General features: G+C 32.1%; 3 protein-coding genes across 3 annotated transcripts; all 3 read right to left on the bottom strand.

Annotated features, from left to right (window-relative positions):
• Positions 1-2,750: 2,750 nt before the first annotated feature.
• Positions 2,751-5,057, bottom strand: LOC124824507 (cytochrome P450 CYP82D47-like). The gene is made up of 2 exons (XM_088107315.1): positions 3,672-5,057; positions 2,751-3,524 (listed from the first exon to the last, which is right to left on the bottom strand). Exons 1-2 carry the CDS (start codon positions 4,599-4,601, stop codon positions 2,889-2,891), a joined length of 1,566 nt encoding a protein of 521 aa, XP_087963441.1. The 5' UTR covers positions 4,602-5,057; the 3' UTR covers positions 2,751-2,888.
• Positions 5,058-6,348: 1,291 nt separating this feature from the next.
• Positions 6,349-8,274, bottom strand: LOC124824508 (cytochrome P450 CYP82D47-like). Its single transcript, XM_047296936.2, has 2 exons — positions 7,299-8,274; positions 6,349-7,118 (listed from the first exon to the last, which is right to left on the bottom strand). Exons 1-2 carry the CDS (start codon positions 8,211-8,213, stop codon positions 6,483-6,485), a joined length of 1,551 nt encoding a protein of 516 aa, XP_047152892.2. The 5' UTR covers positions 8,214-8,274; the 3' UTR covers positions 6,349-6,482.
• A 2,593-nt stretch (positions 8,275-10,867) lies between these two features.
• LOC124824491 (xanthotoxin 5-hydroxylase CYP82C4-like) lies at positions 10,868-12,634 on the bottom strand. The gene is made up of 2 exons (XM_047296916.1): positions 11,672-12,634; positions 10,868-11,491 (listed from the first exon to the last, which is right to left on the bottom strand). Exons 1-2 carry the CDS (start codon positions 12,632-12,634, stop codon positions 10,868-10,870), a joined length of 1,587 nt encoding a protein of 528 aa, XP_047152872.1.
• Positions 12,635-16,629: the final 3,995 nt, after the last annotated feature.

The following is a 16,629-nucleotide window of genomic DNA, read 5'->3' as shown; positions in this document are numbered from 1 at the left end:
AAACATAAAATGGAGTGAAAGATGCAATGACTGAAACTGTGAAATGCAAAAGTAAACTTGAAGATGCTAAGCTAAACTAAACTAATGCAAAAGGAAAATAATCAATGCAGTGACTTACCTAAAACTAAAAACAGCTTGGCCTAACTCAAATTGACCACAAGCCAGTTTATTCTCTTTATTTTGATATAATATATAACTCACCTTTTATACTGTTCATGGTGTTATTCTCTGCCAGGCAGCCAAGCCAGCATGGTAATACACTGTTTTGATCTTGCATTTCTCATTTAAAAATTTAGAGACCTCAACACATTCACTTTTTGAAAGGGAGTAAACAATTTCACACTGATTCTAGAAGCGATCAATTAGTAGCTGTCTGAGCTTCTTTAGTGGTTCCTTTGTCTTGCCAATTACTTCATACTTCAAATTTGGTCTGTCAAAGCTTCTTTCAAGAACGAGTGCACGGGGAATTCTTAGAGCATTTAATATGTCCTGAAAAATAAAAATTATTTAAAGGTGAAAAAGGGGCGAAAAAACTCAATAGAAATGCTCATCATAGTGACTTGATACTCTGACCGGTTGTCGAGGACGGCGTCGGCGGTGACCATCCTCGTTTGTGGCTCGCGGACGCTGGGCTCTCTCAGGCGGCGATTGGCGGAGGAACGAGAGAACTTCTCTCTCGCGCGCGGAGAATAGGCAAGGAGGGAGAAATCGACGCCGCGACCGGCAATGGTCCCGGTGGTGATTGGTGTCGTCGGTGACGGCTTGGACTTAGCGGAAGGTCCGACACGGCGGCTGGTCCGATGGAGGCTCTACTCTGCCGGAGAAGACGAACGACACAAGCAACGTGACAGAGAGTGAAGAGGCAAGCTAGCATAAGACGTGGGATCGCCGTTTGCCACATCTACTAAAAGTTAACGCCATCCAATTTCAAGGACTATAGTAAAAGTTTTAAAACTACGAGGATTAAAAACCATTAAAGTTTCGAGTAGGGACTAAACCCAAAATCATGTGATACTTAAGAGACGAAAAACATATTTAACCCAAATAAATAATAAAACTTTAACTAAATATCATGAAAAAATTGACTAATATTTTTAGAAAATTGTAAGATCGTAAAAATTTAAATAAAATTTTAATTTTGTTTTTTAAACATAAATTAAATCAACATTAGTATTCAATGCTTTAATTAATCACAAAACTAGTTAATTATTTTCTAAGATAATTATTACATTACTTTTATATTATTTGTAACATTTATTTAAATAAATAAATTTCAATTATTTTTTAAATATATTATATTACAATCAATATGTTTATTCTTTTAAATAATTATTGTATCCATTATAGTGTTTATTATATTTCATATGCAGTATAAGAAAATTTTTAAATATTAATTTATTCTAGTGACCAAAAATATGTTTAGTGACTAATTTAGATTAATTTTCTAATATGAGACTATTTTATTCTGTAGTCAAAACTTTTGGTAACTAATATTAATAATCAATTTAAACACTAATTTATAATATAATTCACTTTAATTATCAATTTTAAAACTAATTATAATTTTTTATTTATAATAAAAATTATTTTTTTATTAATAATTTTTAGTTTGTATAAATTAAGATTTAACTTAGTTACTATAATGATGAATTATTCTTAATCATTAAAATTGATTACTATTTATTCCTTATGGTAATATAAATGAAAAAAAAATATAAAAATTACCATTCCGACTAGTTTATAGTACTAAAAAGTAAATTTAACAGTTAAAATTCTATTTCCAAGAAACTAAACTAACAATAAATAAACCACGTTAATTCTTTAATTAAAAGGCACTGTTAGATACTATTAAAAATAAAAAATAAAACCGTAGCAGCAGCGGCGTTCGTAATATGTATCTATACTTTAAAGTTAAGTTTATTGTACATATGTTTGCTGAATAGTATTGAATTTATTTTAGACTTATATGTTTACTTAACTTTATTTTAATATTTTTAGACTTTTTTTCCTTCGAATATCTTTATCATATACTCAATCTCTATATAATATATCATTGATAATTTTTTATTAGTCTACATTTGTATTGACTAAAGTTAGATTCCCAAAAATGGTCGGACATTAATATATTTTACTTTTATTAAATTTAAAGAATACATTCATAATTTGAGCTATTTTTAAAAATAATAATCGACACAAGATATTTTAAATTGGTTTCTTACAAAATGACTATATAGCAATCTTGTGACAGAGAATTCAATTTTCCTAAACAAAATTTTAGTATAGAAAGATATGTAAGGTTTTTTTATCAACAATAACAAATATGAATTAAAAGAGGGACAACAAGTTGTCCAACCCTTATCTAAAAAATAAGAAGAGAAGAAAGAATAAGAATTTAGAGAATAATACCTTCATTTATAAGAGCAAATCTAGACAACTATTCTTACATCTTTTACAGACCCAAATAGATTTTTGACAATCACGAAAGAAACCAAAACGAATAGCTTAACGAAGTAATCAGGAATTTCACATCGACATTTCTAATGTATGAACCTTCAAGGCTGAACCATTGAGAACATGATTGCTAGATAAATGTTTCATTTTCTGGGTTAAAGTATACTCAAAGTTTTAAGAAATATAACAAGAGAGCAACTCCCTCCACCACCCCAATTGTTAGATTTGAAAAAATATTATATATATTTATTTATTTACCGATAAGATGAGACTCATTTGATTCACTTTTCTCGTCATAGTTATAGAAAGGAATTTGTATAAGGAATAAAATTGAAGTAAGATGTAGTTACATACACGATCTTTAATCATACAATCAACTAAACAGTTTCAGAATAGATGAATAACGTTGTAGACGTTGGTTAATACAATGGATTTTGCTAAACATGATCACCAAAGAGTAGGTGATGTGATAAAGCGGGTCTGACTAAAACCTGCAGAGGGGTGGTTTTCATATTTGTGAGTCCAAACGTGGCACTCATATCAACTTGAGCATTGGATGGTGTGGTGATTTCAAATGCCTGCAAAAGAGAAGCTAATGCCAAGTGTGTCATTTGAAGGCCAAATGATATGCCAGGGCACAACCTCCTTCCACCACCAAAGGGAAGCAGTTCAAAATGCTGACCCTTCAGATCGACACTTTTGTGGCTGCTCAAGAACCTTTCTGGTTCAAACTCCAATGGATTTGACCATATTCGTGGATCTCTGTGTAATTTCCAAATGTTCAATATAAATCGGGTACCCGCTTTGATGTTGAAGCCACCCAGTGTACAATTTTCTGTGAATTCGCGTGGACCAGAGAATGGCCCAGATGGATACAATCGCAGTGTCTCTTTAACCACAGCTTGAAGATAAACTAATTTGTTTATATCCGATTCATTCACTAATCTTTCTTTTCCCACGTGCTCATCCAATTCATCTTGTACTTTCTTCAATGCGTCCCGATTATTTAGCAACAACGACAGCGCCCATGTCATGGTAACTGCTGTGGTATCAGTTGCTCCGGCAATCAGCATCTGCAAGATTCAACAATAAAGCCACCAACCATTTCAATTTTTGAATGTAAACCAACACAAAAGGAAAAACATTTTTAGTTTTTAATCAATAACGCATAAATGAAAGAGAAGAAATGAGATGGCAATCAATAACGCAGTGGTGCGTACCGTGCAGGTGGCTTTTATGACAGTGTCGACATCGTAACCGGCAAGGTCGACTCCTTTAAGGACCGACAACAAAACATCAACGAAGTCCTGCTCTGTTTTGCTCTCATCAATGTCTCTTTTCTGGCGATGTTCTTCTAACCATTCAGAAACTATGGTATCCATTTCCATGGCCGTTTTTTTCATCTCCTTTACTTCACCTCCCAAATCAAGCCACCCCAGAAACGGAATGGCGTCTCCAACCACAAACAACCCTGTCAAACGGAAGAACTCTCTGAAAACCTTCCGAATCCGCCGCACCTGTTGCTCGTCTTCACTTCTGGTAGAGTATTGCTTTCCCGAAATCATCCGCAGAATGACGTTGAGATTGACGTCTCCGAACCACTGCTTCATCTCCACCGACAAATAATGTGACCCATCTCCTTTGTCCGCCCATGATCTGTACAATTCTTTGAAGGAGCTCTTCACCTCGGAGTGTCTAATATCCTTAAGAAGTTCGAAGCGGGTGGTGGAGAGCAATTCTGAAGCCGTAATCTTGCGCATCTCACGCCAGAATTCTCCGTAAGGGGAAAACCCAAAGTTAGCATAGTTGTAGCCCAAGAGTTTAGCGGCGGTGTATTTTGGGCGAGAAGAGACAACGACGTCGAGAGTGGTGAAACACTCCTTGGCTAACTCCCAAGAGCTCACCACCACAGCTGGATGCACACCAATTCGGATGCTGAATATTGGGCCATACTTGTCTGCTAAGGATCCTAAGGTTACGTGAGGAGGCTCAGTGGAACCACCCAAGAGGTGAAGATGACCGATCAAAGGCCACCCACCGGCTGCTTCCGGTGGCTTGCGGGTGGAACCTGGTGTACCCCTTTTGATGAGGAAAGAAATGAAGAGTACGGCTGTAACTGCTGCGACCAGATATTGAATCGTAAGATCCATCGGATTCAGCTACTATATCAGAATTTCTATTTCACAAGAACCACATCTTACACAGGCACAATTCTCTTACTCTCACCCAATCAAATTCTGAATGTATACTAACAAATGTGTAAAATAATCGGAATGATTTCAAAGTCCCAATGCATAATACAACAGAATGACAATGTCTTCATTGGTCCCCCGAATGCAAACTGATAGTCAACAGTGTAATCCAGAAGTTGAAGTCATCGTGCCTCATCTTCTTTAATTTTTTACATTTTTTGGTTGACTAACGCCATAGCTTTCTTCTTCACGCCACTGATTTTTTGGCCTTATCCTAACTTTTTCTTACCCTCAACCTTTGATCAGCATGAAATAAAAAAGCACTCAGCCGCATCTTTTGACTCGTAGAAGTAGATAGCTCCCATTTCCTTTTCATCAAGAAATACGGTTGCGAAACTGAAGTTGTTTTCAGTTCTAATAATCTCACATCGGTAAGTCAAGAATAAGGATAATGTGGTGATAGACTCGTCATTTGTGTGGTACGATTGGTTTTTATTAGATCAAATATCTAGGAGTATGATAGATTTTTTCCCATCAGAAGTCATGTTAAGGAACTAGAATACAATGAAATGACAAAAAGACACTACTAGGAAAAGAGAATTAAATAACTTTAACAAGAATTAAAAGAGGAAGAAAGTTGGAAAAACGTGAACACAAAAGGGTCTAAGCAAAAATATAAAAGAGAACCAATAAAAAAAGGAAAAAAGACAAACAATATTAATAGTGTTTTGATCAAAAAATATACTTTCTTGTTAATCATACTTAATTATAAATACACCCATAATGTGTTCAAAACACTTGTTTTAGTAGGTGCATTCACCCATCTTGTTTTATTTTTTTTAAGAAAATTGTTTTCAGTGAGAATGAATGGGTAATGCATTAAAAAAATGTTTAATTCACTTCATAATAATTTTAATATCTAATTATTCCTTAATATCTTTTGTTTGACGTATTTAATGTATATAGAGAGAGAAGGGTTCATGAAAAAAAATACATCTATGTATTTGTTATAATATTTTTCATGCTAAAAAAATAGTGTCTAAAATATTTTTAAAGGGTAATAGGCATTCATTTATTTTTAATTGTATTCTATTTTATTTTATGGTAAGTTAACCTTTATTTTATACATTAAAATGTATAGATGAATGAATTAATATGAAAATTGCATATAGACGAATCATGATTAATAATTTTGGAGGGACAAAAATAATACCCTCAAAATTTATACACTTAATCAAGGTCATTAATACAATAAAAAAAAGTATATAACAGATACTTATATACTTACAAAGAAATGAAATGTGAGAATTAATAGATTGTACATTTGAAAATAAACTTGTAAACTTGTAGAATTAATAGATTGTACATTTGAAAAGAAACTAGTAGAATGTTAATTGATTTATACAGTGAAATTTGACGTAGATGGTAAAATTGGGATATTCAAAGTTAGATCTGTGACAAATAGATATATAAAAGCATATGGAATAGATTATAACGAAGGGTTTTATTTTTATATAAAAATATATTTTTAAAAATTTGATTAATGATTTTTTAATTTTTATATAATTTTTTAATTTTGATATGTTTTCTTAATAATTTCATTAACGAATTAAGATTAAAAAAATCCCTTTTTAACTGATTTAATTGTGCGCCCGAATTTTAACTATGGTTTCAAGTTTATACATTACTTTATTTGTGTGCAACATTTAACTCATAATAATTGTAATTAGTCTGAACACAATATTGAGCTCATAAAATCGTACAGAGACAAGTCTGATCATTCTACATATATATACATATAGGTACCAATTGAAGGTGCTGCTAAGGAGAATGACGTAATTAGTATACATTATTAAGGAGACGTTGATGTGGTAAACGAGGTTGGATTAAAACCTGAAGCGGGGTGGCTTTGATGAATGTGAGTCCAAATACGGGACTCATGTCAACTGGTTCATTGTTCAGTGTTGTGACCTTAAATGCTTGCAAAAAAGCTGCTAAAGCTAAGTGTGTCATTTGAAGGGCAAATGACATGCCAGGGCACGACCTTCTTCCGCCACCAAAGGGAAGTAGCTCAAAATGTTGACCCTTCACATCCACACCCTTGTGGCTTGTGAGGAACCTTTCTGGCTCAAACTCCAATGGATTTTCCCATACACGTGGATCTCTCTGCATCTTCCAAATGTTCAAAATCAATCTCGTACCTGCTTGGATATGGTAGCCACCTAAAGTACAATCGCTTGTGAATTCACGCGGACCAGGTAGTGGTGCAGCTGCATACAATCTCATTGACTCTTTAACGACAGCTTGAAGGTAAACTAATTTGTTTATGTCAGATTCATTCACCGCTTTTTCCATCCCCACATGCTCATCCAATTCATCTTGAACTTTCTTCAAGGCATCGCGATTATTCAACAATACCGATAATGCCCAAGTCATAGTAACTGTTGTAGTATCCGTTGCTGCAGCTATTAATGTCTGTAAGATGCAACAAGCCCATTAGCAGTTCTAAATTTCCAATAAAATCTCCATTATTCAACTAGCCTAATTCGATCTTAACCATGATTAATTTTCCTTTTTCCTACTTTTTCTTCTTATCTAAACAAATATACTATGTATGTTGAACTCAATAAGAACTTTACTTAGGAGACAGCTTACCAGACATGTGGCTTTAATGACAGTGTCGGCATCGTGACCAGCAAGGTCGACCCCGTCAAGAGCAGACAGCAACACATCAATGAAGTCTTCCTCTCTTTTCTTCCCATCTGAGTCTCTTCGTTGGCGATGTTCTTCTAACCATTCAGAAAAGAAGCTATCCATTTCTACAGCCGTTTTCCTCATCTCCTTCACTTCACCTCCCAAATCAAGCCAACCAAGAAATGGAATCGCATCCCCAATCACAACCACCCCCATCAAATTAAAGAATTCTCTCAGTGCCCTCCGAACCCTCATCCGTTCCTCATCTCCATTCCCCACACAGTATCGCTTTCCCGCAACCGTCCTCAGAATCACGTTCAGATTCATGTTCCCGAACCACTCCTTCATCTCCACCAACAAATCACCCTTTTTCTCCACCCACGTTCCGTATAGTTCTTTCAACGAACTCTGCACCTCCGAATATCTAATTCCTCGAAGCTGTTCAGCACGTCGGGTAGAAAATAGCTCCGAAACCGTAATCTTATGCATGTCGCGCCAGAATTCTCCGTAAGGGGAAAACGCAAAACTAGCATAGTCGTATGTCAAGATTTTGGCGGCGCTGAATTTGGGACGAGATGAGACAACAACGTCCAGAGTGGTAAAACACTCCTTCGCTAACTCCCAAGAGCTCACCACTACCGCCTGATGCACACCGATTCGGATGCTGAATATTGGGCCATACTTGTCTGCTAAGCCTCCTAGCGTTTCGTATAGAGGCTGACCGGCGGAGCGACCAAAGAGGCGAAGGTGGCCGATTAAAGGCCAGCCACCGGCTGCTTCCGGTGGCTTCTTGCGAGCAGAACCTGCTGTAGCCCATTTGATGAAGTAACTAAGTAATAGAAAGACAGCTACTCCAGCAAGCGCTGCTGCTTCCATGACAAGTTTCGCGCTTTGGATAAACTTGTATAGTTTTGTTTATTTATGTTAATATAATGTGCTGAGAGTAGTTCTTATAGTTTTTTTTAAGGAATTTTTGTTTTTATGTATACCACTTAATTTTTCTACGTAACTTCAACATCTAATAAAAAATATTATTTTTACTTTTATAGTGGATTCATTTTAAATGATTTTATATTTTAAAATAAAAATATGATTTTATTGATATTATTAGATAAGTGGAATAAAAAATAGGATATTTTTGCTGGTACTATTACTTTTTTTTAGAAAAATGAAAAATAATAATTTACGATTAAATGATAATATATTTTTTTAATATACATTAATATTTTAAATTAAAAGGACATGTTAAATTTAATATATTGATTCTAATGAATTTAGAATACACATTATTTACCAAATAATTTAAAATAATATATTTCTAATTATATTTATTTTATTTTATCTTAAATTTTAAACATATGTTCATTATATCATTAAAAGAGTTGTCAATGTGCTGTTGTTTTTAGAGTAGTGAGTTGCGTTATATTTTCCAATGTTAATATCTTAGTTATGTTTCTCGCTTCAGTTCTATGAGAGCAATGTCTCTGACTTTAACGGTCACGAGGAAGAAAATTAGGAAAATGTTAGTGACGTGCACGAACAGCTCAAAGGAAAACAACGATGGCCACGAAAATGACTTTTGTTAAATAATTGAATGTGAAATTCAGGACCTCATTTGGATGTATTATATTTTCATATCCTTAGCCATACTTTTTTTTAATAATTCTAATATTTATACAATATATTTGGAAACACGTGCGTATCCATTCTTATAATAAAAAATTAAAATTAATAATTATTAGATAGATTATGTGGATTAAAAATAATTATAAAATATAACGGATAAAATAATAAAATAATATATTAATAAAAATAAAATTGATAATAAAAAGTATATACTAAAATAAAAATAGTTAGTTAATAAGATTAAAAAAAAATTAAGGAAATACCATTTTCAAATTGAATCTTAATTCTATTATAAAAAAATTTAGAAAAAATAAAAAATAAAGGTTTAATGTGTTTTTATTTTTGTTCAGAATCTCAAATAGGACCCTTTCTTTTTTAGCATCTCAATAATTGGTCCTTATTTTTGTGTAATTGCATCAAATAGAACCTTTCCGTCAAATTGATCAACGTTAAATAGGACATGTTGACTTGTAGTTTAGGACATGTTGACTGTGTAGTTTTTTTGTTACATGACATTAAAAAGTGATTGAACTTTTTTTTTAATTTTTAAATTAAAAAATAGAGTTTAAAGTGAGGGCAAAGTTGGGAAAGCCCCATTTAGGAATTTAGGTCTTTTTATTTATAATTGAAAAAAAGAAATTGATTAGGGATACAAACTTTTTTAAGGTAGAATTAATTAAATTCAATTACAGAAAGTCTCTCTCTGCTACGACGAGAAATCTAACCCAAAACAATCCAGAAATGCTCTACCCATACGCAGAAACAATACGCAAATCACCAATTCAATTCGAATAAAAAATCAATTACACCAGAAATCTCTAATTTTTCAATTTCAGCAAACCCTAATCCCAAAATCAGAGAACAACAGGAACCCTAAACCCAAACTCAATATGCTTTCGCCAAATCACTGTGAACCAATTGTAATTAGGTGACTGGCGCATAAAATTTGCAGAAAAACTGGCTCATGAAAATACTTACGCATAATAATTGGGCCAAAATACTTATACATAAAAACCGGCTCATAAAAAAATACAAACACTGAGGAAAAACTATGCATATTTTTACCTTTAGAAAAAAAATTGACAGTGAAGTGTTGAGAATCGATTATGGATGTAGTGGAACCAATTTCATGAAGGGTTAAAGGCAAGAGAATCGATTTTGGGATTTGTGGAATCAATTCCATGAATATCCATATGTGTGTGTTCTTAATTATATATCCTCTTGTAATTCTTGATCCATTTACCATATTTAGTAGCCTTCGAGAGTAATAGCCTTGCTGCATATGTGAAAAATATTGAAGATTATGGTTACATTTTTCATTTTGGTATTTTCTTTCACTTTTTTTATACAAAAATTGGGATGTATTCTTTAAAATTTATCATTATCAATTTTTTTTTTCAAAATTATTGAATAACAGTTCTTTAAAAAAATAATTTTAATTCATCTAGAAAATATTTCATTTTACTTATAATATAAAACAATTTGATAGTTTTTATTTACTATCTATTAAATCTTTTTCTTTTATTTATTACATGAGTTAAATTATTCACAAATTTCGTTTCTAATCCATTTCCTTTCATTCCCAAATTCTTTAGAAAAACACAAAATTTATTTTCAAATCCATCTATCTATTGTCTTTTAAATTATCTTGACAAAATAAGACACCATCACTTCACTCCATTAGTATATCATACGATGAAATGCATATCATGAAGTATAAAATGAGATTATTATTTCATCTCTTCCGTAATACTTTAATGGAAAATATAAGGATATCATATAACACTGACTTTTTACTGTAACGGCCTCATGTCATGTGATGGCCTAACATCAAGAAGTGGAATTTCATGAAGTTAATTTCGAAGAATAAGGTAAAAGGTTTTATTAGAAGATGCATGCTTAATTTAGTAGGCATATAAATGGTGTGGAAGGCGAGGAGTGAGAAGAAGCTCCAAGGGAGTTGCCTTAGGAATTGTTAAACCGGGACTCTCCGTCATGTCAACCGGTTCATCTGATGGAGTTGCAAATTCAAATGCATGAAGCAGGCGAGCCAATGTCAGGTGAAGAACTTGGAGTGCAAAAGACATGCCGGGACAAGACCTTCTACCAGACCCAAAGGGAATGAGTTCAAAGTTTTGGCCTCGAACATCAACAGCATCACTTGTCAGAAACCTCTCTGGTCTGAAAGCAGAAGGCTCTTCCCACACCCTTGGATCCCTATGAATCTTCCACAGGTTAACCACCAACCGTGTTCCAGCAGGGACATCATAACCTCCGACATTGCAATCTTCTTGGGCTTCCCTTGGTCCTAGGAGAGGCCCAGCTGGGTATAGCCTCAAGGTTTCCTTGATAATGGCTTGAAGATATGCAAGGTTTCTGATGTCCGACTCCTCAACTTGCCTACCCATGCCAACATTCAGGTCCAATTCTTCTTGGGCCTTTTTCAATGCTTGCCGATTGTTCAGGAGTAATGAGATGGCCCAAGTAAGCGTTCCGGCCGAGGTATCACTGCCACCGAGTATAATAGCCTGCATATATTCCCACACAAAAATTCAGTAATTTCTACCTTGCAAAGCTTTTGCTATAAAGTACTGTCAGAAAGAATAACTTCAGAATTTTGGTGCTTACATATGCATAAAGAGAGACAAAAGCTGATTAAGGAAACATAAAGTAAGTTATTAAGGAATAAATTAGGTTGTTGAGTTTACGAGACATGTGGATTTGATGCTGGTGTCGGAATCATATTGGAAATTTGAAAGCTGACCACTCTTCTGAAGAGACAACATGACATCTATGAAATCAAGTTCGCCCTCAGCTTTAACTTCACCATCAACTCTTTGCATACGATGTTCATGTAGCCACCCTTCAAGTATGGCATCCAACTCCATGGCAGTTTTCTTCATTGCCTTCTCGTGCCCCTGCACATCAAACCAACGCAGAAACGGGAGCGCATCTGAAACCACAAAAATCCCAATGAGATGAAAGAACTGATTAATAGCCTTCTGGCACCGCCTTGCTTCATCATCATCACACGTTGCAGAGGCACCGAAGTAGCGTTTCCCTGCCACCATTCTAACCACCATGTTCAGAGTCAAATCCTCCAACCACCGGTTCAGTTCCACAACCACAGGCCGAGACCTGTTTTGGACCCAAGAGTTGTATAAATCCCTTATGCCCATGCTGAGTTCCGACACTCTCACATGCTTCAGCATTTCGAGCCTGCGGTTGGAAAGAAGTTCAAGAGTTGCAATCTTTCTCATCTCACGCCAAAAGGGACTGTAAGGGGCAAAACCAAACACTGCGTAGTTGTATCCCATAATCTTTGCGGCTACGGTTGTGGGGCGTGAGGCAAGTGCCTTGTCATTGGTTGTGAAACATTCTTTAGCCACTTCCCAGCTGCTAACTACAAATGCTCTGCGAGTACCGAGCCAGATGTTAAACGCTGGTCCATATTGATCAGCCATTGTTCCTAGTGTTCGGTAGAGAAGTTGGTCTTGGCCACCCAGAAGGTGTAGGTGACCAATGAGTGGCCATGCACCAACTGGGACAGGAGCCTCTTTTTTATTGTTCTCACCTCCTTTGTTTCTCTTCTTCCTGAGAAAAGCATGCCAGAGAAAGACTGACATGGCTACCAAAATGGCTACAATAGTTAATTTCAAGGAGGAATCCATGTTTTTGAAAAAGATTGTGCAAAAATGGAGATGGTGTTCAATCAATTTATATTGCAAATAGTACTGAATTTAGTAGCCTGAAGCATGCCTCATCTTTAATAACCGTTGCATAATAAACAAATTCTTACATTTTGTTGAAAAATGATGATGCTATAACATTTTAATTAATTAAATAGCATCATATATTGAATTCCGAAAAAGTATAGAATTAGAGTGAAATGATTTTCCCCTCAAGCTGAAGCTGATAACTCCTTTCCCAAATTTTTCCAAGATGCCTTACTCTGCCTTATTAATATAACAATTTCTTTTTTCTTAACCATGAGTTGGATTCTTCCAGAATGACTTTTTATTTTATTTTAAAACCAAAAAAATATTTACGTATTCTATTTTTAAATTATAACATAATTAAATTTATTTATAATAAAATTATTGTTTTGTGTTTCGTGCTTTTGTTGTTCTGATATTTTAAAATAAACTTTCATTTCTTAATTTGTATGGTGATTTATTAAAATTGAACAGTTATATAAAAAATTGTAAAAATAATCATAGCTGAACATCATAAAATAAAATCTGTTTACATTTATAACTTCTTCTTCTTCTTCTTCTTTTTTAAAAAAAAATCCCTAGGTTTCATTCATTATTTATCAATATACACTCATTGCTGATAAATGGGTCCAAAATTTATTAAAAAATATAAAAGTATAAAAATATCATCAAAAGGGACAAAACAATAATTTTACTATTAATTATATTTAAAAGTATAATGCATAAACGATTATTATAGTTCATTATTTTCAAAATTAAGTGCTTTAAAATTAAAAAATCGATGACAAATAATTTATTATATTATATTATAACATTAATGATATGTAATATATATATATATATATATATATATATATATATATATATATATATAGTTGTATTTAATATAAATATATCATACGTATGCGGATTGATATAACAGTATCTAATATGTATATGTTTTGAGTACAGTTTACCTTCTCTAACTGTAATAAAATGTTAGCAGTTCTAAATTTCCTGAAGTGTCTTTCAACCTTTCTATTTAGTTCCATATTACTCGTATCCAATACATTCTAAGTATTCAACTTATTCACTTTTCTAAATTTTAATTTTAAATTAAACATATTTTTATTCTTGATAAAATTAGCTAAAGTTATTTTTAAAACATTTTCTAAACCACCAACTACTAAAGATGAGCACATCATTATCCATGCCTCTGTCTCTTAATGTTAATAATAATATCCTATTCTATTTATGCTATCATCTGCCAATACTGTAGGTGGGGAATGACAAATTATTACAACTAATACATACGCTTGAGATGGTCCTATAAACTTCACAAAATTTTCTCATTTACAAGAAAAAAATGTTAACAAAATTTTCTTACGAGTCTAGGTTAATGGGGACGCGTAAATTTGGATTAGATAATAATTTCTTATAAACATTGTAAAATGCTAAATTATATATTGTTTTCTTCCAGTTACTTTAGTTAAAAATAATCTATGAACATCTAACACTTTATATAGTAAAGAGAGAGGTTTTAGATATAAAAAATAATAATAGGTGTTAAAAGAGTGTTAATTATATTCTTCTATAACATCATTTAATAAGTTTATGGTTGTTGTTATTATTATTTGATTACATTAATCCCATTCAAAAATATTTTCTTCATTGAAGTTTGGTATTTGAATAAAAAAGGTCATTTAAAACACACATTGGTACAAGTATGGTCTGATTCACACACTCTTAATAAGAGAGAAGATAACGTTATTGTTTCATGCTTAGATGAGATATTGATCGTGTCATTATATATATATTATTGGCAAATATTAGAAGTTGACTATAAATAAAAATAATTTAAAATATATATATTAGTTTAATATTTTATAAATTAATTTTGTAAAGTTACGTTAAGTTTAAAATATATTTTTTAATATAATATTGGAATTATAATTTAAAATTTATTTTAACAAAATTTATTGTTTGTTGAATATATAAACTGTTAAACTATCATTACTATTTAGTTTAGATTTTAACAAAACTCCAAAATAAAAAACATCGTTTGGATGATAGATAGAGTAAATGATAAGATGATGACATGAGGAGGAACGGGTCAGAGAATAATTGTTGAGTTAGTGTTAATGCCAAACATCCATTAGTCAACTGATTAATCTAACTTTAAAACGTCACTGGATTAAGAATTCATTATTTATCCATGTCAGTCAACGAGAATGAAACACGGCAATAAATTGGTGAATTTTAGATTAAAGTTCAGTAGAAATAAAACATTTCTATTCCTAAAGTAACATTTTTTTATTTATTTTTGTGTTTGAAATTCTGAAATACGTATTACACTTCAAGATTTCATCCTCAATTTCTACGTATTACACTTCAAGATTTCATCCTCAATTTCTTCTTTCTAGAATAAGAATTTACTAAGAAAGTAGTTCATCAACTGATATTTTAATTTATTAGTTAAAAATCTATATTTTGAAATTATTGAATAAATTTTGAAAGTTACTTGTCAAATTTGTTAAGTATTTTAAGGAGATATATTTATTAAATAACGATAATGAATTCATAGTTTTATTTTTTTATTTCAACTTACACTAGAATTTCTAACCAAAGTTTGTTATATCAAATTTACAATATCTAGGTTTACATGAAAATGAGTTTATAATAATAATAATAGAAGACATATTGACGAATTAAGATTTATTTAGTAAATTTTTTAAAATTAGTTTATAAGGGTAATATTTTAGAAGACAGTAAATTTATTTCTCTGTCTAGATTGAATTTGACATGTTACTGGCTTGGTTTTGAAATAAAAATTATTTAATCAATTTAACTTGTAAAGTTGAAAGTTAAGAGTTTTAAATAGAAGAAAATCAATAAGAAATTAGTATAAAATTTTAATTTAGTAAATAGGAACTAGAGTGAGATTAAATTACTTGGGGTTGGTATTCAATGTCATCTATATGGGGAAGGGGGAAGGGCGGCGCTGAGTCTTAATGGATTCTGTTGTTATCAAAGAAGAGGTTTACGTCGTATTGTGGAGGAGTTCGACGTTCATTATAGTATAAATTATTTCTTTGGGAAAACAACTGACCGTTTATTATTTATTGTGCATTCAAGTTTGACGTCAAACTTGGGATGGTATTCGATGTCATCTATCCATGGGAAGGATGGATGTTATTGTTACTAATGAAGAGGTTGTGTAGGAGTTTGACGTCCAACATAGTAGAGATTTTTGTTATTGGAGGAAGTAAATGACTATTCAATATTTATTTATTTTTGGATTGGAGGTATGGTGTTTCTTATGCTGATGTTATATATTGAATTTATTTACAGCAATTTTATCGGTCATTGTTAAAATAATAAAATAAATGTTTAAAATTACTTTAAAGATGTCCGTTGAACTAATTAATACATTAAGAAGAATTCAAAACTTTATCCTCCCACTTTTCTATTAAGAATAGTGTTATTGAGTAAAATCATTAGATAACATTGCTCTTTTTACAACACAACGGTAGTTCCATATTTTACTAGTATTAAATGATATAGAATCTTATCTGTAAGGAGGTCATGATTAAGAATAAATTGTGAAGGCATAATTAACATATTGAGATTAATAAGGTCGACTATAATCCATAGATAGTTTATTGTTTAAATATTGAGATCTATAAGGTCTACTAATCGATAAAGAATTCATGGTTTATCATAAAAATAGAAAAAATATTTTCTAATAAGGACAAAGATTGTTTAAATATTGTTTTATCATCTCAGGATTTGATCTCTAATCAATAGAAGATTTTAGGAGAATTAAAACCTATTTGTATATATTTTACTGCATGCCTAAACTATAATTAATTTTAATTATCTATTGAAAAGTATCTTTGGGGTAACAAATTTTAATGACTTAAATTTTATTTGCGTTTTTTTAGATTCAGCAGGGCAATGAACTCCTATTT

This window comes from Vigna umbellata, chromosome 2 (assembly GCF_029865625.1).
Source record: "Vigna umbellata cultivar VRB3 chromosome 2, Vumbellata_1.0, whole genome shotgun sequence".
Lineage (NCBI taxonomy): Eukaryota > Viridiplantae > Streptophyta > Magnoliopsida > Fabales > Fabaceae > Vigna > Vigna umbellata.
The sequence above is the reverse complement of the archived record's forward strand: the minus strand, read 5'-3'. Positions and strand labels throughout refer to the sequence as shown.

Excerpts from the sequence above, each read along its gene's own strand:
- LOC124824508 (XM_047296936.2), bottom strand. The coding sequence starts at position 8,213 with ATGGAAGCAGCAGCGCTTGCTGGAGTAGCTGTCTTTCTATTACTTAGT. Across the intron at positions 7,119-7,298 it reads TCATTAAAGCCACATGTCTG|ACATTAATAGCTGCAGCAAC; the intron begins GTAAGCTGTCTC and ends TGCATCTTACAG.
- LOC124824507 (XM_088107315.1), bottom strand. The coding sequence starts at position 4,601 with ATGGATCTTACGATTCAATATCTGGTCGCAGCAGTTACAGCCGTACTC. Across the intron at positions 3,525-3,671 it reads TCATAAAAGCCACCTGCACG|ATGCTGATTGCCGGAGCAAC; the intron begins GTACGCACCACT and ends TGAATCTTGCAG.
- LOC124824491 (XM_047296916.1), bottom strand. The coding sequence starts at position 12,634 with ATGGATTCCTCCTTGAAATTAACTATTGTAGCCATTTTGGTAGCCATG. Across the intron at positions 11,492-11,671 it reads GCATCAAATCCACATGTCTC|GCTATTATACTCGGTGGCAG; the intron begins GTAAACTCAACA and ends GAATATATGCAG.